A 25,535-nucleotide genomic window follows, 5' to 3' on the forward strand; every position below is an offset into this window, starting at 1 on the left:
TGCTGCAATGCTGTAGAACAACAAAGACTATGTGATGTTCCAAACTAGCCTTTGTGTAGGGAGCAGGCTCTTGTTTCCCCATTTTCCTTGTGTTTTCCCCCCTCTTTGAAAAACGTCTCACATTATATAGCAGCAGCAGGAGGAGGATTCAGAGTAGCACCCATAGTCCTCCCTTTAGAAACCCAACTCTTCTTTTCAGTAAATCAAGCTTATGAATCAATCAGTAAGGGAGACCTTAGATGTTGTTGAAGTACAACTCCTATTAGCCCTAACTAGCATGGCCAATGGCCATTGACCAGGGATCATGGGCTCTGGAGTCCAACAACATCTCAAGGGCCACAGATTCACCATCCCTGGAGCACATTAGGCATTCCTTGCTGCTACTTGCCTCAGATGGTATGGTGCAATTACAGTAACAGCATAAGATGCAGCAGCACTGGGTTGGATTAAGAGCCCTGCATTTGACATAGGGCTGCTAACGTCTTTAACTCTACGCATGATTGACAATCTGAGAAGTTTGCATGGGGTTAATACAGATAGAGAGGGGAACCTCCAGTTTCCCAAACTTTCAAATTACCCTTGTTCTTTATGCTGACTCTTCTCCAACTGATATTCTTGGGTCGCAGTTTCCTCGCTTCAGCCTTCTCTATTGGACCTCTTGGGGAGAGGTCATTTTGTACCTGTCTCTGCCAAGAACAAAGGAGCAAACAAGTCTCCCTTGGACTCCACCACAGTTAGACTAGGAAACTGTTCTATCCAATAATGAAAGTAAGAGTTCTTATTTTCCAGTTTAAAGTCCCTATGTGTTTGCTTCCCAAGACTTTCCTGCAGTGCAAAAGTTCAAGTGTCTGTTGATGCATATAAATGGAATATGCTATCAGAACTTTACTTTAACATTGGCAGTGGGACAACATACCTCACTGCACCCAAGAGCAGAACAAAATGCAGGCTGTGTGACACACACAGCTTAGGAAATGCAGGGCAGGATATGTGACGCAGACAGCTCTGTCTTCCGACACCTTGCTGCTGTTCTGTGGCTCCACTTCGTCTGAGGCATCTGCCTCACTACACCTAATGATAGGACTGGCTCTGGCACCCTGGAACTCAGAACAGGAGCACTCCATGCCGTAACTCTTTGTTGCAAGTCCCACCTGCACTTAGCTGATCTTCAGCTTGTCGGAAAAGGTCCCTTTTCGCATGCCATTCGTGAATCTGTCTCTACAATGCTTCACTGAATCAACCCATGTCTGTATAAAAATGCAGCCGTCAGCCGTATAAAATAGGAGATCCTGGCAGTGTGGCAACTCTTGCAAAAGAGGGGCAGCTACTCCTCTTGCCCTTGAGGCGATTACATTTTCTTCGGGACAAGAGGGAGCTGTTTTGACATACTCTGTTAAAGTCATGGGCAGAACTTTAGGTGATGTGTCAAGGGAATCTTGTATGTCGTCATATGCACACACACACACACACACACACACACACAAATCCCACCTTGTTTCTGGTACAAAGATGATAGCTGTTAAGTTGTGGGTGAACATATCAGACGACACAGCAATTTTTCAAACAGCTCTTGTTTATTCACAGGCCAGGACAGAACTGAACTGAAGGGTTCAGTCAGCCTGCTTATATAGAGCTCCAGTACAATGTAACTGTAACATTTTTCTAAAACTATCCAATCACTGAACGTCACTTTCGATCCCTTATTTGCATAACTATCTACAGTATCCCCCTGCTGGCCCAGGGTGAGAACTTCAGTACATAACAATAGCCGTGCTGGAAGTGGTGCTCTAAAACCTCTGAAGAGCACCAGTTTCCAGACAGTTAGCATAGCAGGACTTGAAGAAAGCTCAATGAAACAGCCAGGTCTCAAAGCAAAAGTGGGTACACCCACTTTGCCTGTGTCCCTTTGTCTGTTTTGGGTTTTCAAGCCAACCAGAATCAAGCCCTTCAGAAAAGAAGTGTGCTGCTTCCTCTGTTACTTCAGTCTCCCCTGCCAATTATCCCTGAGCCCCTCCAGTTTAAACTTCCCCTTGCTCTGGAAAGCTTGGACTGGATATTTCCTTTTAGCTTTTGGGGACTACAGAAAGGAAACTGAAACACTGCTACTTCTCTGCTAAGCCCCTGTGAAAAGGCAGTGCCTCCAGATCTTCTTTGCCACTTCCATTATCATAGGCTTACCTACACTGGAAACAAACTGGGTTAACAGCCCTTCCTTCTCTCTAGTGAATTGCATCTCTGTGAGTGGGGGTAGGGATTTGCACCTAAACTGCAATTCCTTGTGTTCTTGGGTAACGTTGTTCCATAACAGGATTACGTCTAGTTTAGGTAAACCTTTAGAGTTACTGTTCAAAACCAGTGAACAAATGAGCAAATTATGACCATGATTTTACCTCTACATTTTGCTAAAATGATACAGAACCATTCTTTAGTTTGCAGTTGCCAACAGCAACAAAAGGCAAAGAAAGAGAGAAAGATGACCAGGTTATGCCACAGATCATACATATGTGCATACATATAGTTGTACCTTGGTTTTCTAACAGCTTAGTTCTCTTGGTTTTCTAACAGCTTAGTTCTCTTAGTTTTGGCTCCTGAAATCCGCAAACCCAGAATTGAGTGTTTGCGAACTATTTGGAAGCCGAACGTCCGACCAGGCTTCTGTGACTTCTTACTGCAGCCAATCAGAAGCCGCGCTTTGTTTCCGAACGTTTTGGAAGTCAAACGAACTTCCTGTATGGATTTCATTTGACTTCCAAGGTACGACCATACTTCTGGGGACTCCTGCAGCCAAGCTGCTGTCAAATATATTCGCTCAGCTTACCAAAGGGTAAAACTACATGGAATCATAGAATTGCAGAGTTGGAAGGGACCCCGAGGATCATCTAGTCCAACCCCATGCAATGCAGGAATCTTTTCCCCAGCCTTGGGCTCGAACCCCTGACCCTGAGCTTAAGAGTCTCATGCTCTACCCCCTGAGCTATCCCAAGTCTGTGTTTGGTAATGAACATGGGATTCCCCAATCTTCATGTGCAGAGTGGAAGAGGATTGGGTGTCTTGAGGGGAGAAGGGGGGTCCCTTGTGCCCATCCCCTGGCTGCCATTTTCCCTCCACAATCCCTCCCCTTCGACATCAAGTATATTTGCCTCCCAATGAGAAGTTCCTCTATTGCCTAAAGTGAGAGATGGGCAGGAAGAGAGCTGGTTTTGGTATCACAAAACATGTTAAGGAAGAATAAATTGCCTTGAAGCAATACTTAATGTTTGTATAGAGCTTTCAGATGTTCAGAGCAGCTCAAAGGCATTGTCTGGATGCAGACCTTACAACAATTGCATAAAGTGTGGCAACCTCATTGGCATCTCGAGAGACAATGGAGTGTGCCTCCAAGGGTGAAGTCAAGCTGCATTTCTCTCTGGACAACCTTCTGAGAACCTCATGCTGGTGGTGGGCAGGGCCAGAGGCAAAGTGGGTGGAGCCACAAATGTTAATAATTATACCTTTGGTGCAGTAGGCTAGTCCATCAAAAGGCATCAGAGTTCAAGGGCACGTTACAGGCAAGCAAAAAAGAAAGAGTAGTTTTCCTAAAGCACAAAATATGTCCATCCCTTAGGTGACAGGAGATCCAAGGAGTTCTTGACTTGCAGCCCAGCACCTTAGGCTGCAATGCTGGGCACCCTTTCCTGAAAGTAAGATCCATTGCACACAATGAGTGTTGACATGTCCAGGATCAAACTGTTGGCCCCCGTGCGATACCAGCATTGCAAGGCAGATAGAAAATGTAACCCATTGCTAAATTGTGGGGTAGGAGCATTGATGATGTCTGTTTGAAGAATTATACCAGAGAGGGAGGTGGTATTATTTTTGAAACATTTAAACAAACGCCCAGTCTTTTAACTGCTTGAGGGATCTTGAGGAGATAAATCCAATGTATTTCTGAACTGCGTACCTTTGAAACTTTATTATCGAAAAAGGACAACTGTTACGGTAGCCCTGTCCTTTTGATAAGTAATAGGTTTGTTTTTCTCAATAAATCTGCCGCTAGAACAGGATAGTGAATCTAGGGCCCACCAGATGTTGCTGGACTGTATCAATCACCTCATCACTGGCCATAGGAGGCTGTATTTTTAAGCTCAGTTTTCTGTCACATTGTGGTCGGTTTGTTCTGCTTTGCTTTTGCTTTTAATATCAGAGTGTATTATAAAGTGGCTTTAAACAACAACAAGACAACAGCCTTTTAAAGTTGAGGTAGTTTAAATCTGCTTTAGTGCTTTAACTTTTGTATGTTTTCAAGTAGGGTTATAAATTTTCGTTTTATCCTTTCAAGGTTTTTTTGTTTGTTTTACAATCAAGCGGCGTATACATTTTATGAAATAAATAAATTCTGTAGGATGAGGACTACCGTGGGAAGGAATTGTAACAGCTCTACCTGTTTCTAGATATTGCAGCATGGGGCACTACCCTGAGGATAAATCAGGATCGAACCCTAAGGCTTGCACACTTTCTCCCTCTCTCTTCTGTGTTTTAATGCAGGGAACATTTTAAAATGCAGTCCATTTTACCATCTCATTCTGCTCCTTGTTTCCGCTCCAAGGATAAACAAATCACAGACACATCAGTCGAACAATTTTCTTGGAAGCAAGATTCCTTGAACTCTGTGGAACTGATAGTGGCTTTACATATTCATGTGCCTCTCTAATGACTTGCAATGGAATGGGAAAACTGACTCCACTGAAGAACACTTCATTGGAAGTGACGTGAGGTGATACAGAAATTCTGTCTTTGACTCTGGTCCTTGATGTCTCCTTCACACACATGCAAGTCAAGACTGGATGTTTAGGTCATCAAGGAATAAGCATGCATGGTCAACTTGCCCTCAGTTCCACCAAATTTGGTGAACAAACAAGCTTAAGATTGCAGCCCTCTGTCATATGATTAAGAGTGAAGTTGGCTGCCGCTGCTCTTTTGATTCATAAACTCTCAGAAAAGTCCCAGCTTTAAATTATCACAGGGCATTTTATTTTATCTTTTGGCGCAAGGCCGCTCCTGTATATTTGGAGGACACCTTTCTATTCCAGAGAAGTGAGCAACTTGGACTGTTGTTAATGATGTAATGAAAATGATATTGGAGACATAGTAAAATGGTCTCAGCTTGGCAACTCACACGCATCATTTTTGTTAATACATTTCTACCCCAGCTCCGAGTTGCTCTGCAACATTTGGCAGTCCCTTTGTAACATGGACAAGCATTTATTGTTCCTATGGACTGAAGCATTCTCTTGGTTATTATGTAAGGATTGTATAGTTGAAATGATGTAGAAACCCAGCAAAATGTGCATTAATATGCCATGGCAGCTTGCCAACACTGTACATTCCTTAAAAGTGGCCTAATGTTTTGGTGAGTGCATTAAATGTCATCTAGAAAAAATTAGAAAGGGTATTTTTAGGTAGCGTTAACTTTTGTTCAGTTCCACAACTTTGTTCCTGCAGCCAGTCAGTCCATTGTGGTAGTGGGGATGGAGGAGAGATTCAAAATATACAGTACTTCTTTCAAACATTTCAAGCTTGAGGTCTAAAACGATTGACTCAAGTCCACAGCTAGCATCATTTATGGACTGTGATGCAATCGACCCTTGACAGTTTCTGAAGGCTATGTGGCTGGAAAAAACAAAAGCTTAATTTCTTATAGCAAAACGTTTTGGGCCAGATTCAGCTACTCCGTTCCCTTAGTGGAAGACAGCACAAGGATTCCAGCTGGAGCAATGGGGCCTTGCCTCTCCCCGCCACCCAGTGCACCCACCTCAGCTACCCCCAAACCACTCGGAAGGTTTGATCGATCCCCCAGAACAGTGAGCCAGGAGTGGGGAGAGGAGAGGGAAGATAATTCTATCCGCAAGCAAATGCTTGCACTGACTGAACTATGGCATTCGTGCTAAGTTGAACTCCACCCTTCTGCCTCCTTCAGCTGCCTGCTGTGAATCAAAAGGTGGTGTAGCCAAGGTGGCTCAGAAAATGAAATATTCCAAAGAATTGCAACTAGTTGAATCATAGGTCTGGTATTACCCTCCAAGTTTAGGCTATGTGGTGTTAAGGTATCGGGTCTATAGATTCAGAGGTTTTCTGTTGTTTCCAGTGTTCTTGGATCAGACACAATCTCGGTTGAATAATTGATAAATACTGTATAGATAAATAACAATGTCACTCGTAAATAGCTGGTGCAAAGCAAACTTATATATGCAGTAACAAAGTACTTAGCCAGCTCTCAACACCTTTGTATTACCAAGTTGTTATTATTTTTAAGAAATTAAGAACATAAACATCAGAGCCTTGCTGGATTGGGTTATACTCCCTCTCTGAAGGAGCTGGTATGAAGCTTGGGGGTACCTCTGGACCCTTTGCTGTCACTTGAGGCTCAGGTGCCCTCCACCAACTTTGGTTGGTGGCCCAGCTGCTCCCTTATCTGGACAGGGACAGCCTAACTACTGTTGTCTATGCTCTGGTAACATCAAGGTTAGATTACTGCAATGCATTATAGAAGAATAAGAATAAGAGTTTGGATTTGATATCCCACTTTATCACTACCCGAAGGAGTCTCAAAGCGGCTAACATTCTCCTTTCCCTTCCTCCCCCACAACAAACACTCTGTGAGGTGAGTGGGGCTGAGAAACTTCAAAGAAGTGTGACTAGCCCAAGGTCACCTGGAAGCTGCATGTGGAGGAGTGGAGACACGAACCCAGTTCACCAGATTACAAGTCTACCACTCCTAACCACTACACCACACTGTAGGGCTGCCTCTGAAGATGGTTCAGGAACTTCAGCTGGTGCAGAATTCGGTGGACAGGTTGCTCACTGGTGCAAGACAGTTTGAGCATATTACACTGATCCTGGCCTGACTGCGCTGGCTGCCAGTTTCTGGGCCCAATTCAAAGTGCTGGTTTTGACCTATATGGCTCAGGACTGCAAGACCTCAAGGACTGCTTCTCCCCATATAAACTGACCCATACCCTGAGATCTTCCTCTGAGGCCCTTCTTCATGTGTCTAGAGGTCTGGAGGGTGGCAACACGAGAATGGGCCTTTTCTGCAGTGGCTCCCCACTTGTGGAATGGTCTCCCCAGGGAAGTCCATCTGTTATACACCTTTAAGTGCCAGGTGAAAACATTCCATTTCAACCAGGCTGATTAATACCCTATATCCTTTTAAATATGTTTATGGGAGAAAGGATTATTGGGTTGTTGTTTTATTATTATGTATTTCGTGTTTCTTTCTTGTACTTTTATGCTGTGAACCGCCCTGAGATCTTCGGGTGAAGGGCGATCTACAAATTTAATGAGTCATCATCAACTAGGCCAGCATCCAGTTCTCTCAGTGGCCAAAAAGATGCATGTGGAGAATCCCACCAGTGGGGATATCTTCACTCAGTTTCTTTGCACATTTAAAAATCTGTCCGTAGGAGTGCCGATAGCTTGTATCTTCCTCCGCCAACAGTGGTGCAAATTTCAAATATGAATGTTGGCTATGTAGCTAAAGCCTGCTGGGTTGCAGTGTCCATAATATTGGAGTCCTGTGTCTCTCGCCAAATGTCATGGGGCAGACTGTGTTACTCAGTGATGAAAAATGCTGCACATGCTCAAAGTCAGAAGTGCCAGCTTTGCCCTGCAATCGTGAGTGCCTAGGGCCGCGGATGCCAGGCAGTATGCATGGCCCTGGCACTGAAATTTGTGGGTGCCCGGCCCCTTCATGGGGAATGTTGTGGGTGCTTGGGCACCCAGGGCCCCAGGGAGTTGGCACCTATGCTCAGAGTTACTTTATAATCTCATTCTGTATTTTCCACATTTAAGCTCCTGCATTGGAAATAAGACCTGGGACTTGGTCCTTGGAAATCCTGGCTTAGATTCTTCCCTGTCGCCTAGGCTTCCTCTCCCTCAGTTGCCAGGTGACATCTGGGGGGTGGGGGAAGCAGAATCAAATAAACCCCAGTTGATATTGAGTCTCTGAGGTAAACTTTTGGAAGAGATTCCCGCCACCCCTCCTTCTCCCAAAGCAAACTTTGTGATGAACACGTCATTCACACACCTTCCGTCGGGGATTTGGTTTAAAGTAAACATACTGCAGTATTTGGAAATGCCTTTGCTGCTAAATCTTTGGCTAGACTGACTTATATACATTGCATTGAAACTGACTGTGCAAATATTAACTGTAATTCTCAGGACGTATGATGGTTACCTAAAGAAAATATGGGATATAAGCTGTAAAGAGACCTAGTGTCGTCTGGTAGACTCAGGGAGAGAGATATGAAAGGCTCAGGTCCACACATCTTACCTCCACTATGGATCCATTTGGGTGACCTCAGTTCCCTCCGTGAAATGTGAGAACGCATCATCCCTCCCTCCACGAGTTGTGCTGAGGCCAAAAGAGATTATAGGCATGATCCAGCAAAAGTTACGCACACAAGTGAGCCGTATTGATTTCAGAGGGGCATTTAATGACGTGCTTAGCCCTCTTCCTCCACTGGAGCCAAAAGGGACTTAATAGCACTTATCTTGGGCTGGATTGTATCCAGAGATGGTAAAATACTTTATCTATTAAGTGTGCTATATATGCGATTAGTAGCGATAGCAGCATCAGATAAGAAGTGGAGAACAGAACATTTAACAACACAATGTTCTGTGATCTGAAGAGGGCTGGAGCAGGTAGGAAATGGAGGCAGGCAAAGAGGGGCCAGTCAATGCATCGCTTAGTCCAGAGCTTTCCAAACTGTGTGTTGCAACACATTAGTGTGTGTCGGTGTGTCGCATGAATCCTCCTCCCGGGGCTGAAAAGGGGTTAGTTTAACCTCCGGTTTGCTAGTAAAACTGAATTACTGTGTCGCGAAATGATGCAAAACTGAGTTACTGTGTCATGAAATGATGCGTGTCTAAAAAGTGTGTCACCAACATGAAAAGTTTGGAAAGCTCTGACTTAGTCTCTCGGAGGGCCACATAGAACAGAAACTCCCTTGGTAGTTTATAGACCAGGAAGTTCCTGGACTTTGAAAACTACAGACAGAAGCTTCCTCAAGGCCCTTGGGCATATACTGGCCATGTGTTTGAATAGGCAGTGCCATTGGGGGGGGGGTGCACGGATGTCTCTCCCCCACCCCCCAGAGAAACAGCTTATCCTCCACCTGCCCCTCCCATTGCTGGAACCTCGTGGTTACTCTAAAGAAAGGCAGTTTTCAAATGCTCCCCCCTTCCATGCTCTTTGCACCTTCTTCCCCATGCTTGTCAGAGTCTGAGAGGGTACACAGGGGAATAAAGACCCTGGAAGTTTCCTGCCCATGGTGGCCAGGTCTCATGCATCTGTTACTGTGTGCAGTCCAGTTTCTGGCATATCACTAAAAAGGCTGGAGACAAGGCCCTGGGAGGAGAAAGCTAAAACTTGGATCCTGTGTGAAGCAGCAGGCGAATGTGACTGCCTCTCCTTACGGAACAAGAGTCGCAGTGTGCCCAGGCTTTTCTTTGAGGGCTGGGCGAACCGACTGCCTCTTTCGGCCGGCCTGTATGTCCATGGAGAAGAGGTCATCTTGAGTGCCCCACCAAGGCCCTGTGAGAAAGCAGCAATGTGACCCCTTTGCCAAGGGCACACAGACTTGTGTGGAGAAGGGATGGGGCGGCAGCTCCGTGGCAGAGCATGCAGTGACTCCCCCCTTCAGTCCCCAGCATCTGTAGTCCAACCACAACTGGGGGCCCAAGGTTTTTTTTTGTTTTGTTTTTATTGAAGGGTTTTCATAGAGAACAAGGGTATAAACGTCTCCATTCTCCGTTCATAGTCAGTTGAATTCGGTGTGAGACACTGCTGTCATAGAAATTGTGAGGTTGGGGGGTGGTGAATTGGGGAGAGAGAGCAGGGGAAGAAGGGAGGGTAATGATTTTCCATTCTTTTGCTTAATGTACTTGTAGGGTTTTTGTGTCAGCATCGCTAGGATAGGTTATTTGTCTGGTTACATAGGCAGGGCTGTGTGCATGCGCAGAATCTGGGTGCCGAATGCATAAGTTGGCATTGGGAGCGCATCAGTTTCATGCCCAGCTACCCGTGATCTGGTCACCTCCAGTTTGGATCGCTGCAGCAGGTTAAAGGACAGGGCTGCGTTTGGAAATGGTGTGGGAACTCCTCTCAGGTGGAAGGGACGGAGTGATTTTTATCATATTGCACCAGTGCTGCTTCATGTGTAGGGACCCAAGCAGATGAACCGCTGGTCCGACTCAGTGCCAGAAGGCAGCGCCCTCTTCTCCTAAGTAAGAGGCCTTCTCCAGCAGAGACATGTTACATCCCTGGGCCCAAGCTGCTTCAGTTGAGCTCTTCCCCTCCGCTTTGGCCATCTGGGCGCACGTTGCACGCCAAGGACCTCAAGGTTACGATGTGTCTTTAATCTTGTTTATGTCTCTCCTCCTCCAGGCCCAGGACAGCGGCAGTGGCGCTGGCCGGGGCGATCGCTTGTGGTTATATAATGAGCTCACTGTCTGAGGGCGGGGAAGGGCGGGTGCGGGGGTGGGAGAGAGGGGGATTTCTTGGCCACGTCACGGCCCTCGCCTCCCCGCCCCCCGCAGGTGGCCGCAGCCTGTGCGCAGCGAGCTGCAGGAGGCTCCACGTGCACGCCGCCCGAGCCGACTTGCAAAAGGGGAGGGGGGCGCAGGCAATGCAAGCCGTGCGCTCCCTCCCGTGCCGAGTTCTCTCTCTCCCCCCCCCTCACCCTGCCGCCTTTCCCCCCAACCCAGAACTGCAAACGGGGGCAAAACACTTCCCGCTGCACCAAACGCACAAAAACTGCGGCGGCGGCGGCAGTTCAAAGGCAGGAGCGCCCAAGGCGCGCTCTCCTCCCCTTCCTAGCAGAACTTATAAAAAGAGGGAAAGGGGGTTTGCTTAAGAGCCTCGAAGACTGCTCTCCGCAGGGGGAGGGAAGGAGGAGGCTCGTGAAAGAAACGGGCTTCCCCGAGAGTCGAAAGCAGCCGCCGCAAACCTGGCTTCCCCCCGCCCCCTTCCCGCTTGCGCTGTGCAAAGAGAGAAGTTGAGCAAACAGGAAACGCGGCGGCCGCGCACCCGGCAGCCTCCGCCACCGCTCTGATTCACTGGGGCTTGCAGCTTTCCCGAAGAGGGAGGGGTGGCGAGGAGGTGTTGCCCGCCCGCTTCCAGCCCCGGGGAAGGAAAGCGCCGGGCTGCGTGTCGCCCAAAGTCTCTGGCTCGCGGGAGAAAGAGCAGCAGCAGCCCCAGCCAGAGAGACGCGGCTCCGTGCGCCCGCCTCCGCCCTGCGCTCCGCGAGCTGAGAGGCTGCGCCGCGTCCCTCTCCTCCTCCGAGGACTCCGCGCCGCGCCTCCTGCTCCTTTTCCCCGCTCAGTCGCCACCAGCGCGCGCGCCCTGCTGAGCTCTCCCGCCAGGGAAGAGAGGAGCGAGAGAGAGAGAGAAAGAAAAAGAGAAAAGTGCCTTTTGCCCGGACTGGCTAAGGAAAGGCTGGAGCCGCTCTCGTTCCTTCGTGGTTCCCGCCGGAGCCGCAAGCCCGCCTTTCTCCTCCATTGCTGGGGCTGAGCAATATGAAGGAGCAGCACTCATGTGTGGGCACTGGGCATCCCCCCATGGCTGGGTATGGCAGGATGGCCCCGCTGGAGCTCGCTGGTAGCCCTGTGAAACGCTTGCGAACTGAGTACTCCTTTCCCTATCTCTTCGCAGAGGAGGCCTACCAAAAACTGGCCAGCGAGACCCTGGAGGAGCTCGACTGGTGCCTGGACCAGCTGGAAACCTTGCAGACCAGGCACTCCGTCAGCGAAATGGCCTCGAACAAGGTAGGACAAAAACCTCCACCCCGATCCCACCTGCTTCCCCAACGCCTTCGCCTTGCCCGTGTTTTTGCCTTCCCGCCAGCAAAGTGGCCCGCGATCTCGAGCGCTGGAGTTCGCTTCCAGCCCCAGGGCCTGAGTGCTGCAAAGGGATACCGCAAACAGGACATTAGCAACAGTTTCCACCACCCACCCAATTTAACTTCTCGGACTTCCCCCAGAAATGGTAAATTCTGGTTAACTGGGAAAAGAGAAAAATGCTGGCTGGCATTTCGATTCCCGGGACCACGCGGATGTTGCAGAAAACTTGCATGCATGAGCAGCCCTAATCCTGCAATAGCCCATCTGGGAGCATCCGTAATATTAGGCAGCTGCTGCTGTTGTGCCAAGAAAACTTGCATGCCTTCTTTGCTGTGGAGGAAGCTAGTAGCTTGTAGGCATTCATGTTTGCAAACTTAAAAGGTGCATGGAGCACAGTGTTACTGCAATGTGTCTCAGTGTGTTATCTAACTTAGGTGAATCGGATCTAAATGCAAGCCTCCTTCAGGCTTCTACTCGGTAGTAGTTCTTGGTAAACTCCGTGGGACTTTTGGGGGTCAAACTTAAAAGTTGGATTCTTGCATTCTCTGTTTATCAGCATCACTCCATCCTATGCGTGCTTACTCTGGAACTTAAGTTCAATAAAGACTTACTTTTTGGTGAGCCAGCAGAGAACTGCAAAACTTTGCAGGGGTTTAAAATGATTGTTTAAGATCCCCTTTTTTATAAAATCGTATCTACGAATGAATCAGATGGCAGAATTGAAAAGTCCTGCATACATTTGAGATGGGCAGGTCCATCATTTTGACCTTTGCAGTTGTATAATAAAGTTGGAGAGGGGGGAGCAAAACTGGCCTGGCTGGGGGTGGGCGGATCAAAAGAGGTGGTGTAGTTTGGGTTTCAAAGCTTCACATGCCATTTAAAGGTTGTGCGTAATCACTGATCAGTGTGCTGCCATTTTAAAACAGGATGAAGTAAGATGCACACACAACATTTACGTACGGCACTTTGCTGTAAATGTCAACCACTAAAGGTAGTAGGAGATGTGGTTACAACTTGTTGTAAATACCGAGGAACAGAGAAAAGCAAGCAAAGCCATGTGCATGTTGGAAACAGATTTGTTTTACACTTTTTGGTGTAAGTGATTCTTGTGCATACTGACCGAAAGCAATTTCCATTGATTTCACTGGAGCATACTTTTGAGAAAACATTAGGTTTGAGAAACAAGTTTTCATTGTGGCACTAAAATCACCAAGAATGCTGACACACACCTTGCTCATTCAACAGAAAAAGTTCCCCACTTTCTTTTTAGGCTCTCGGTGAAGCTGCTCACTGGGTGACCTTGGGCCCCTCACTGTCTCTCAGCCTAACCTACCTCAGAGTTGTGAGGAAGAGAGCCATGATCTTTTTGGAGGAATGGTGCAATATAAATGCAATGGCAGATCTAATATCACTTCTGACTGCAGACTTGATCTACACAGGCAGGGGAAAGAGGGAGGGAAGCATCTGACTCTTGCAAGCTCCTTGAGCTTTTGATTGTGCAATGTAGCACATGGATACAGGAGTCACAAGTTCGTGGATTCTTTCCCATGCTTTCCTATTCTTGAGATACCATTTATGCTCCTCCAATAAAAGTGTCACATATTGTTTATGCTGTTAACATGTCTCTATCTAATATGTGTGGATGTTTTCTGTGGCTCTTGGCAATCGACTGCTATGAACCCAGATTTGATTCTTGCAATCAAACTTACGGATTTGATCCTGCACCTTCATAGACATGTGCCAAGCAGGGCAGCTTAGAACATTGTGCAACAGCGGTCGCTGGTTTGCCACCAAGTGTATATTCAAAAGGGAGGTGCAGCCGTGAAGGCTCCTTGGTGAATATCACACACATTAGCAAGCAGATTCACTGCTTCATGCCTTTTGAACAAGGCTTGCTGCATAGAATTTAAAAATTGCATGTGGATTTTAATTATCGGTGAAAGCAAAAGAGCAAATGTTTGAAGCAATGCAGTCTCATTTGCAAGCAGTGCAGTGGGTTTTCTGAATTGTTTATTTGGGCAACAGCTTGTTTCCTATATCAGTATGTGGCTGTTTTTCATATTAGGCTTATGTTTAACTAACAGTAATAATAGTAAGTTGTGATATTTTCATGTTAATAGAAGATAGGTTTGTTTTCAGTAAAAAAACCAAAAGGTACACTATAAACATTATAGTACTGTAGTTTATTTCCTTGCAAACATTGCTTAGCAATGGTGTTGCTGCCTACCTTGTAGTTAGCTTGTAGATAGGCATTTGCAAAGGAGTTGTTGTATTTTGGATGTGTTCAGTAGTAGAAACTCCAAATACAGTGGGAAAAGAAGCATTTCATAAGAAATCTGCTCCTCCCATTGCTTCAGAAAATTGATCATACAGCCAAGGTTTCCTGTATGAGATGTACAATAAGTTGAGTTGCTATAGCCACTCTGAAGGTCAGCCTGAATGATGGCATTCCTTACATCAGCACTGAAAATTTATACTGCAGGCACACAATTACTTGGTTTTATTTTGTCCATAAAATGGGAAATGTGGGTGTTTTAGGCTGCAATCCCACCTGGGAGCACATCTGACAGAACTCTGAGAGGCTTACGTCTGAGTACGTATGTATAGGATTGGACTGCTCATTTCTTTCCTGCCAATTAAACGCTATGTGCCAATATCCCAAGCCATGCTAACTAGCACACTTCTATGCATATTTATTCAGGAATAAGTTCCACCATGTAGGTGTTTAGGTTTTTTTTAGATTGCAGCCCAAGCGTCGGTGTTAGCTCAATAAACCCCTATTACCAAGGGCTACTTTTTATTTGCACACCACAAAAGGAAGTTCTTGGCTACCACCAGCACCAGTTTTTTTAGGCTTTTAGTCCTCTACAAGTCTGTTTTCTAGAGACCCATGACTTATACTGCTTTGTACAGGAGAAATTGGCTCTAAAAAGCAGTGTGTGTGTGTGTGTGTGTGTGTGTGTCCTGTACAGTTCATTTTCCTTTGTTGAGAAGGCAGTGTTGGCACAGGGTCTCTTTGCATGGTATCTTTGGTTGAAGGTGCCCGCCATTCGAAATAATCCTAAGTAGGTTTTATGCGTTGATAGGCGATCATGCTGTTTAGGGCTTAGTCACACTGTGTGCTTTAGTTCATGGACAGATGTGCCTGTGTGGGTGCATGTGGATGTGGGTGCATGCATAAGTCAGATATCTTCTACACACACACACACACACACACACACACACACACACACACAGCACATAAAAAATACTCAAGTTCTTTTGACTTCTAAAAAACAGCCACGTAAATAGATGCAGTTCATATTTGGGTAGCCAGGGATAATTTTTCTTGAGAAAGGCTGCCCTTCTAAGCAACTTTTTCTCAGGGCATAAAGAGGTCAGTGGCAAGTATTTCACAGTGGCAAGATAAGCAAGAGGAGCTTTTCCAATGTGGAAGGGGCAGCAATCTATTGCGGTCCATTACATGAAATATATTTCTGCATCACACCCAACTTTGTAAGCTACATGCAGAAATCTCAGAAAGAGTGCGGAGAATGCACCACAGTGCCTGCTCCCCCTTAAATACGTCGCAGCCAGCCCTGCCTAGTTATTCCATAACGCTAGCTTGAGAATTTATTAGGGTGGAGATCTTAAGCATTTAATAGATCACATATGTGATGCGCAGAGAAATAGGAGGATGCCACCGGATGCACTGGCAAAGTCATAATGTGTTTGCAGTATGTTTGCATATTTCAAAAAGTAAAAACCAGGACACCCTCAGCTTTTTCAAAAGTTGTTGAGCTTTTTTAAACTAAAACAACACATGGTTTTTTGATTGACGTATGCCAGCTCTAAGTATGTAAGCTCTTCATTTATATGTACATGCATCACACAAATATAAACATACAAAATACAGACAAGCATACCCGCATGGCTAACTAAGCATGGAAAATTGTGCTGTGGCTTGCAAAGAATGCACTGCATTTACTGCTGGGGAGAGTAAACATTGTAGAAAGAAGGTTGTTGTCCTCCAGCACAGTATTCCTTTAAATCTTTCAGCTGTATGAATTATCACCTTGGGTATTATTGACATACGCAAACAATAGCAAGGGGTAACAGTAACGAAAGACACAAATAAGCAACACCTTTGAGATCTTTGAATAAAAGCAGAAGAGAAAAACTCTCACTTGCAAATTACTCTTTTTGTAGGCATACTTCCAAATTTGGCTTTTTCACAAAGGGGTACTGCCCAGCAGGCCATCCCTGTTAGGCTGTGTTGATCTTGCTGGCTATAGCTGCTGTTGTCAAGGTCATCGTCCAAGTACTAAAGTTAATGTTACTATCTATATGTGCCAGTACAAACACACCCTCCCTAGACCACCAGGTGGTTCCACTGGTAGGGCTGTTTAGCAGGGTTGTAACCATAGGAGAGTCACATCACTGGCCCCAAAGAGCAGCACTGTACATGCCCATGAATGTTACTGGGAGAGATGTGATGAGGGGCAGGGGAAGGTGTTGCACCTGCCTACGTCTGTCTAGGATTGTGCTCTTAATCTCATTTTTTGGAAGAATCTCACACCAGATCAGAAAGAAATAGGAGTTCCCCCTTCTGCACACAGCCAGACACACACACACACACACACACACACACACACCTGAAAAGCTACAGCTGCCGCCAAATTGCTGTGTTGCACCCGTAGGGCAAATTCAAGATTCTGGAGTAGAATTGCAAATATAAATGTGAAAGAAGGAATAGCAACCAGGCTCCCCATGCCAGATAATATATACAGTCGTGAGTCAGTGGATCTGAATTAAATGGTGGCATTGAGGGAATTTCCTCTTTCCAGTAAGTGGAACTTGCTTCCACCACTGTTTTAGAAGGTGAGGCATAAGAGGATCCTCCACATTTTTGCAAGAGATGACTGGGAAGATTGCTCTCATTACAAGGAGAGTTTTCTCCCCACCTTCCACCAGCTGCTGCTGGGAGAGCCTGATGGAGGAAGAGTCTCCATGCAATGTGTCCTGTTATTGGGACCCATAATTTCAAATTATGTCGGCTGCTTGCAGTAGCAGTCATGCAGATGTGTTTTCAAACATTTTATGCATGGGTTGCAATATGTATACCAGCCCTTTGTACAAGTTTTAACATAGCAGCATGATTTCATCAGTGTTTTAAACTCCTATCACAATGTTAGATTAGAGCAACCTGTTTCCAATTAGAGAGGAAGGATAATGCTGTCACATCCAATTTAAAAGGATTTACTTATTGGCCAGTCTCTTGCATTTCCATCATTACAAATAATAAAACAGCGAAACAGGAATTTACTGATCTAGAAAATTCGTTCAAAGAAGACAGGTGACCTGTTGATAATTTTACGGTAAAAAAGCTGTTAATGGGGTCCTAAAACATCTGCAGCTCATTATGACGACTGCATTTTTATATAATGTCTGGCTGTGTGATGACTTTTGGCTAACTGATTTCATAGTTTAGTTGGATTTAGGTCTTTCCTTGTCTTCCTGGGGTGGGGAGTCTGATGAACCCTTAACTTTGGGATATATTTGCTAATTAAACATAATTTTTCTGATGACCATAAAAGTTCTCTGACCACTGGTCCATCTAGCCAAGTATGGCCTACTCTGGGTTTGTAGTGGTTGCATAGGATCTTGGGCAGGAATCTTTTTTTAGTTACCTGCTGCCTGATCCTGGGTTCTTCATTCACAGCATGTGCTCTGTTTTGAACTATATGGTCACTTCTCACTTTTTCAAGCACTCTCTTTGATAAATACCAGCTAATCCTGTGTTGTATACTGTGGTACCTCGGGTTACATACGCTTCAGGTTACATACACTTCAGGTTACAGACTCCACTAACCCAGAAATATTACCTCAGGTTAAGAACTTTGCTTCAGGATGAGAACAGAAATCGTGCAGCGGTGGCGCAGCGGGAGATCCCATTAGCTAAAGTGGTGCTTCAGGTTAAGAACAGTTTCAGGTTAAGAACAGACCTCCAGAACGAATTAAGTACTTAACCTGAGGTACCACTGTATTCAATTTTTGTAAGTGCCCATGAGCTTTAGAACAAGTGGCTTCTATCCAGCACAGCACTAAGTAAACATCCTGTTGGTGCAAGGAATCCCACCTGCACAATAGAATTTCACACACACACCATCTACTCCAGAGCATTGGGGGCGGCACGGGGCGGGACTACAACTCTAGAACATATTTAGGGAGCATATTTGAGGGGTAGGAGTCCAATTGCTCAAGGAGGAATCATTGCAGTAAAGCCAAAGTTTGCATCTAAGGTGTATTTTGAGAAATGTCATCTTATTAGATTAGAAAGCAGTTGTGAGGTATTTGGAATATAAGCAGAAGTCAACGAGTAGATTCAAATAGAGTGGTGAAAGGCATTGCTTTGATTTTGTTCCTTAGTTATGGCCAGTTAGAATTCAGGAAACCTCCTTTTCCTCATGGCATTTTTTTCCACCTTCCCGAAGCATTGAGTTACACAGAGAGCCACTGAGAATATTGGAGGCTTGTGTTAGGCAGACTCAGTAAAGTATTCTCACTTGGGGATTCAGATCCCAAAGATGTCCCTGTGTCCTGCTCATAATTCTCACCTTCGGAGAGGATGTCATTTTGACTTCTTCCATTCAGACGTGCAAATCTCCAAGCAAGGCTAACGTTGCTTTTGGAGAGCCTCGGCGCATAGCTTTGGCTTAATCATATGACTCTCACTTGATCGCAAGAGCTGGAACAGGAAAGTAACTTCTTCCAGATGAGGTTGGATTATGACCCTGGAGCAGTCTCTGCCCCCTTCTTTTAAGCAATTTCGCTCATTCACGTGAGCAATTTAGACAGCTTTCCTAGACTGCTTTCTTGAATTGTTCAGGCTTCCCTAGTGCAAACCGCATTTTGCTGGCTGGCTGCTTTTGGTATGGTCTGTAAGGGTGAATGGCATGGGTTAATTGGATGTGGATGTGGCTGTGGGCTGGTTCATGGGCAATCAGAGCAGAATGGGATTGGATCTCAGACCGCCTTCGGACCCTGTGCAATGTTGCCTTGAAGGCTGTGAAATAACCATGGCTTGCAGGAAGGAATGAAACAGTGTGGTGAAACATTTCTTCATGTGTGTTCAGATGATTGTATTTAGCATATTAATTAAATAGTAGCTTTCTCTGTGTTGCGCATCACCTTCCCTTTATGTTGCTGCCATGAGATAGAAGAGTATTGAGTCTTTGTTCTGCAATGGAGAAGGAGTGCCTCCTGTTTGAACTATACTAGCTCTAGGTAGTGCTCCCCTACACTCAGGTAGCCATGGAGATGGACGTGGGTGGGATGGGCAGACATCATTCTCCCTTGTAGGAAAAGATTTGAAAGGAGCAAGGACAAAGTGTGAAAAGCAACTTGCTGAAGAGTTTACCCCGTGTACAAAGCCTTGTTTGCTCTTTCAATGACTTTCCACACAACTTCCACAGAACCTCACAAAGGGGAAGGGAATCTTGACCACTTTTCTTGAGAAAAGCATATAAAGAAGGAGGCTGGCAGAGAAAGGCAAAAGTGTAATTTCTGGGAAAGTCCTGCCAGGGGAGCAGGTTGCACTTGCAAATATAAATATATCTGCCGCTGGTGGTTTAGATGGAGGAGTCTCTCTGTAGATCTGAGCCAGACAGGCCCCAATGCCATTTGGAGTGTGACTGCAAGTTGATAGCAGTTATTTATTGTTTGTGACTACTTTTGTTATGTTGTGGTTTATGGCTTTTTTATGTTGTAAGCCACCTTGGCAGGGACGTGGGTGGCGCTGTGGGCCTAGGGCTTGCTGAGCAGAAGGTCAGCGGTTTGAATCCCTGCGACGGGGAGAGCTCCTGTTGCTCGGTCCCAGCTCCTGCCAACCTAGCAGTTCAAAAGCATGTCAAAGTGCAAGTAGATAACTAGGTACTGCTCCGGCGGGAAGGTAAACGGTGTTTGCATGCACTGCTCTGGTTTGCCATTCTGGCCACATGACCTGGAAGCTGTAAACCGGCTCCCTCAGCCAATAAAGCGATATGAGCGCCGCAACCCCAGAGTCATCCGCGGCTGGACCTAATGGTCAGGGGTCCCTTTACCTTTAAGCCTCCTTGGCATGGTTTGAACTGTGGAAAGGTGGCATACAGATAAAATTATGTGTGTTAAGTCTTTGTTGCACCAGCAGGCAGAATAATTAACAGTCACCCTTGTGATTCAGAAAATCACAAATTAGGAAGGAAAATGCACATAACATTCGTGAATCAGTCACATCCAGCATCCCCATACCTTGCTCACATATAGACAGAAATCATTTCTGTTGTAATATTTTACTAATGGGGGAGTGATTTCTAGGTGTGAGTCCCTGAATTAAAACCTCCTGGTTCTAATAACACCTCCGCCCAAAGTCCTGACTGTTGATCCCACAAGCCGAAGGTTTGCCCATCCATGCTGCAGTTCATGAGTGCACGGGGAAAATATAGTTAGGCACACTTTCACGTGGAAAACTGCCTCTGGGTTTGGGTCCTTCTAATTGCAGAATTTCCAGTCTCAGGACTAGGAAAAGACTGTGGCCAGCTGAGGGGTGTTTCAGAATTGATTAGAAGACAAATGTCCCTATGTCCATGGTACAAAACAAATTCCACCCCCACCCCCCCCCACACAGGTATTTTTGTAACCCCTCTCTAATAGACAGGAATTGTTCCTCTCAGTTGCGTGAAGTAGTTGTTGTTTTTTAGGTTAAAACCTTTCTTTTCCCACCTTCTGGTTCACAGCAGCAAAAGACACCTTGTTCTTATTTTCCTTTCTGCTGCAGTTGCTTTTGATGAGTTCATGATGTTCCTTTTCCCATAACTGTCCCCACTCCATGTCCCAAACCATGAAGTCCTTTTTTGAGTCATATATCTGACACAGAGGCAAATGCACATTTGCATCTACATAATTTTATTTTATGAAGTCACATCAGTATCGGACATATTTTTAATTGACCGAACCCCTAAATTGGAAATAACCCTCCTTTGTGGAGCAGGTTATTGCCAGTGAGAGTTTATGACACAGTAAACGTAGGGTTGGATAGATCCATATGGAGGCTGCAGTCTTGAAACACACTAGGGAGTAAGCCCCATTGAACACAGCAGGACATACTTCGGAGTATTGCATGGGACAGGTAAGTGGGACAAGTTAGTGAGGTCAAACCAGGGCTAAAGCAACACTAATTTAACCTGGATCCAACTATATTGTTTAGTAGCCCAAAACACTAAAACACACATACAATAAATGTACACACTGTAGAGAACAAACCGTGTGCCATAGCTCCTTACAGCATGAAGCCATGTGAGGAAGTGTATTTTCCTGCTAACTTATGTGAAGCAGGTTGAAATCAAGCAGTTTCCAAAGCCATCTTCGACATAACATCTTTCAGTCAAGCAATGGTCCAGTTCTTCATTTTGCCCGTTTCTTCATTTTGGGCACCTCTAGGACCCACTGGTTTTGCCTCTCTGCTTCTAAAATACTATATGATCTGATCATCTCATATATACTACTGTAACTTTCCTTTCTTGCCATGTTACTTTTCTGCAGCTGATTTGAAATGCCCCTTTGAAATTTCCCCCAGTAAGCACTTAGTTTCTGAAATACCCAGGCTCAAGTCTCCCCACTACACACACAGTTTGTTTGTGGGTTTGTATCTGGTTGTGGGTGATGATGGTTTATGATTGTTGAAGGCCAGACACTTTCTATATGTGCTGAGATATCTTACAGACATAATTAAAGGACACATTCTAGGTAAAGACCGTGGTTGATGGGCTGCTTCCTGGAATCTGCTTCAGTGAGCGTATGCCATGACAACTGTGATAAAAGTATGTGGGAGAGAAATCAAGGGGGAAATGGCTTTCCCGAACATTCATAATCCCATCTTACCTGCTTCCACCCTGACTTTTCAGTTAGCCCTGCCTTATTCTTTCTCTCCATCACCACACCCCATCCAAGTTTTGTCATTCCCATATATCCTTGCAGTTACTTCTACACCTATTGTGCTTTTGGTTCTGATTAAATCTGGAGTAGCAGCAGTAAGTGGCCAAGGATATGCCCCATATATTTTTTTAGATGATTGTTAAAGAGTTGCTAGAAAAAATCAGCTGAAATTTCAGCCCTGCCTCATCCTTCCTAAGGACCATTGGTCCTATTTGTTTTGTGCCTTCCTTATTACTTTGCAGTAGCTCTAAGTTAGGGGTGGGGGACCTGTACGTGCCAGGTGACTGATGGGAGTCCAACAACATCTGGAGAACCACAGGTTCTGCATTGCAGGGGGTTGGACTAGATGACCCTTAGGGTCCCTTCAAGCCCTATGATTCTGTAGGTTCTCCATCTCTGCTCTTCATTATAGACTTTTTTCTTTTCTCCCCCCCCCCCATCCAGATAAGTTTTATCTTCTCCAAGAGGTATATAGGTTTGGTGAGGTATTGTTGCATATTCATGTGCCATTGCCACAAAACTCCCCTGATGATCATGAACCCTCTGCCAAATAGCTATGTTAGGAAAACATTTGTCATTTGTAACACTGGAGACACAATTCTGTGTGTGTTCCTCCGTTTTAATAATTAAAGCAAGATTCTTGGGATTCAGGTGCCATGCCTACCCCTAGCTAAAATGTTCTGTCTTCCTGAGAAATTGGAAAATAAAAAGTGGGACCCTTTTCTTTTTGACTGCTCAAAGATTAGATCAAGGAATCCTATTTTGTTTTATAGTGTTTTCCTATCTTGCTGAACCCAATCTTTCATTTGTGGCAGCCTCTAAAATATAATGTAAAGCCATTACTAAATATCAACACAAACTTTCTTTTGTTGTTAGCCAGCCGTTGTACAATAGTTGTACAAATCAAATTCTTTATAGGGTTCTATTCAAGCTTCAAAAAACCATGAAAAGAAGGCTTTTATTTTGAATTGCACTTTCCCAATCACTCTTATCAGGGTGCTGACAGGTCTTGCAGACGTCTGCTGATCTGTGGTTGCTCAATAATTGCAAGCATTGGGCATTCTCATGGATTTCAAAATGGTCAGTGATGAAACAGCCTCTGCTCCTGCTAAGGATTTACATAGCAGGAGCTGTCTGGAAACTGGAAAGGCCATTATTTGTGTTATCTCCAAATTTATAGTGAATGAGCCCAGATCTATCAGTATGAGCTAAGCCTTGTCTCATCCAAGCAAGTGAGGTCATTTGGCAAGGTGACTCGACTAAGTGGATGTTGTGTTAGTTGGACTGGCAGTGGTGGCAGATGGGAGCTCTGAGATTTGCCATGTCTTCCTTCTGGGTTATGTCTCCCTTGTCCCTGAGGGCAGTCTCCCATCAGGTCCACTGGAGAAGCAAAACAGACTATCTCCTGCAGCTGTGGGGAAAAAAGGAGGTTCATTTCTAAAGTTGAAAAGCGAGAGTCACAAAGGAATGAGTAATAGTTTTGCAAACCATGCAGCAGTGCTGAGACTTGGGGACCCAGCTGCTGTCGTCAGCTTGATTTTCCACAGAAGCTGGGATGGCAACAAATGACAGTGCTAAATTTCCAGAGGTCAATTTGCCTTGTTCCTTAAAACGGTCCACTGCCAGGATTTCCCAATCACTAGTAGCAGCAGTGTGACTGTATTTAAACTTCACCCACCCTTCCACCCCCACCACTAGTAACTGCAGACAGTATCTGGGGAAAAGCAGGCTCTGTGATTTGTATGCTGCTTAACCGTGATTGAAATTGCCTGTTCTATGCAGAGTTGCAGAGAGCATGCTCAGATTCCTCAGCATCTCTGTCCTCTGCTGCATGCTGATCACCTCAGTGACTGCCGCCGGCTCTCATTACTGGCAAATAGCATGCTGTGCTGATGCAGGCACCATAATAGGAAGCACCTAGGCCTGTCATAAACAAACAGGTCTGGGGGGGAAAAAAGTGCAGGTCTGACGTATGGCGTGTCCATAGCAACGAGGAGAGATGAGGTTGCCATTTTGGAGTATATGCAGGCTAGTATAGCTCTCTACAAGAAGCCAGAAAGTACCTGACAGGATTCAAAAGCTGTCTCTATGTGTACATCTGGGGTTTTGTAAGGGATGCTGTTTGCAGGAAGCCGCTTGCAATGCCAGCAGCTTGAAATACAAACTTTTAGGGCATTTTAGAGCTTTATTTGAACTGTTTGGGGTTTTTTTTTTCCCTCCCTCCAAGTGTAATAGAAAGTTTTGTTGGAGAATGCTAGTGCTTTTACTCCTAAGAAATGTTGATCTGACTACTCAAGGCAGCCTGCGTACATTGTTGGATGCTTAGCCATTTAAACTGAGAGGATACATATTTTACGAGTAAGATGACTGTGAGTTCCTTACATTATGAAGTATGGCCAAAGTTTTTTGCACCTGAATTTTGGATCCAGGTAAGATTCCATTTATTGTTGCTGTCTCTCCTTCATATTATTTCCTGCACTACTTAAATTAGGCTGCAATCCTACCCATGCTTGCCTGAGAGTAAATGTCACTGAACTTAATGGGGCTTATTTATTTATGATGGGAATAAATTTTTATAACTTGTAGAAAGAGTAGATCTGCAGCAGTTTTGTTCTGGTGTTGGAGACTAGGGCTTAAATGGCTGTTGGTGCTGTTGCAATGTGTAAAATGATCCTGTTTTATGCATGCGCTGGGAATTTCTTTGGGCTGGGTATAGTAAATCTGTGTTTACCATATCCCACTTTCTTCAGTGAAATCACTGCGTTGAAAAGTATTTCAAGTACTGAAAATTAGGAATGTACAAGGAACTGTCCGCAGAGCTGAGTAGTTTTGTGATAGGGTGATTTAAAAAAAACACAAACCCCTACGTAACCTTTCCCCCTTCGTTCCTTGCTTTTCTATCTGAGTAATTGTAGCTCTTTTCAGTTACTCATATTTGCAGAGCTTACAAGAAAGATCAGCTAATAGGAGCAACGGCGTGGCAATAAAATTGAACTTATATGGTGGTTACAAGGCACAGCAGTAGAAGGCAAGCATGCTTCAACCAGTTTTCTTTTTATTTTGGTTGAACTTCTAAAAGATTCTAGTTTTTCTTAAGGAAGAGAGGAGAACTCGTGGTTGCAATATGGCTGTTGACTAAAGTAGATCTCTTTGTTTGTGTGCCTACATCCACAAACGAGAGGAATTTTGTAGTTGAATAGTGAAGAATCACTAAATGAACGTAGAGAACTAAGCCATAGATGAATGTACTGAGAAAAGAGTAGGGTCTTCACTCCAGGAGCAGAATGAACTATTAACTGCTGTAAGCCAAACCTTTTTCTCCCCCCTTCAAGTGTTTGATATTAGCCCCTGGACACAGGAGTATCTTCTTTTCTAACAGAGTAGTGAGGAGTCTGTATTTTACCTATAAAGCAGAAAACAGTCTAGTTGCATAGTCTCTATTCTGTTTTTGTCCACCAGTGGGTTTTGTGGTTTTGCTTTGGGCTTGCTTTTATAGGGAAGAGATTTTGTTCTGCTTTTTGCGTAGCACACAGGCAAGGGTTCAACAAATCCCAATTTGGGGGTCAGTGGTGGTGGGTTGTCAGTGCTTCCTCAAGCAAACCACTTCTTGCAATTGTGGGTGTGTCTTGCTTTGTTGGCCATATTCTTCCAAGCTTTATTGCCGCTTCTTCTGAATGGCATAGAACAGTAGCAAGATTTTGCAT

The 25,535-nt window shown here is 45.1% G+C and overlaps 1 protein-coding gene across 11 annotated transcripts in view; it reads left to right on the forward strand.

The window, feature by feature from the left end:
* PDE4D (phosphodiesterase 4D) overlaps positions 1-25,535 on the forward strand; it is a 606,101-nt gene that overhangs the window by 537,594 nt on the left and 42,972 nt on the right. For 7 of the 11 annotated variants that reach the window (XM_077936354.1, XM_077936355.1, XM_077936359.1 and 4 more), the window contains one exon: positions 11,693-11,805. The exons of 2 other annotated variants lie outside the window; for them this stretch is intronic. In XM_077936354.1, the coding sequence (XP_077792480.1) occupies positions 11,693-11,805 (113 nt within the window). Of the gene's footprint in view, positions 1-11,692; positions 11,806-13,150; positions 13,499-23,855; positions 24,261-25,535 lie in introns of those variants that run through there. 2 more of the 11 variants (XM_028749380.2, XM_077936362.1) reach the window with 2 other exon arrangements.

Source organism: Podarcis muralis, chromosome 11, assembly GCF_964188315.1.
Source record: "Podarcis muralis chromosome 11, rPodMur119.hap1.1, whole genome shotgun sequence".
NCBI lineage: Eukaryota > Metazoa > Chordata > Lepidosauria > Squamata > Lacertidae > Podarcis > Podarcis muralis.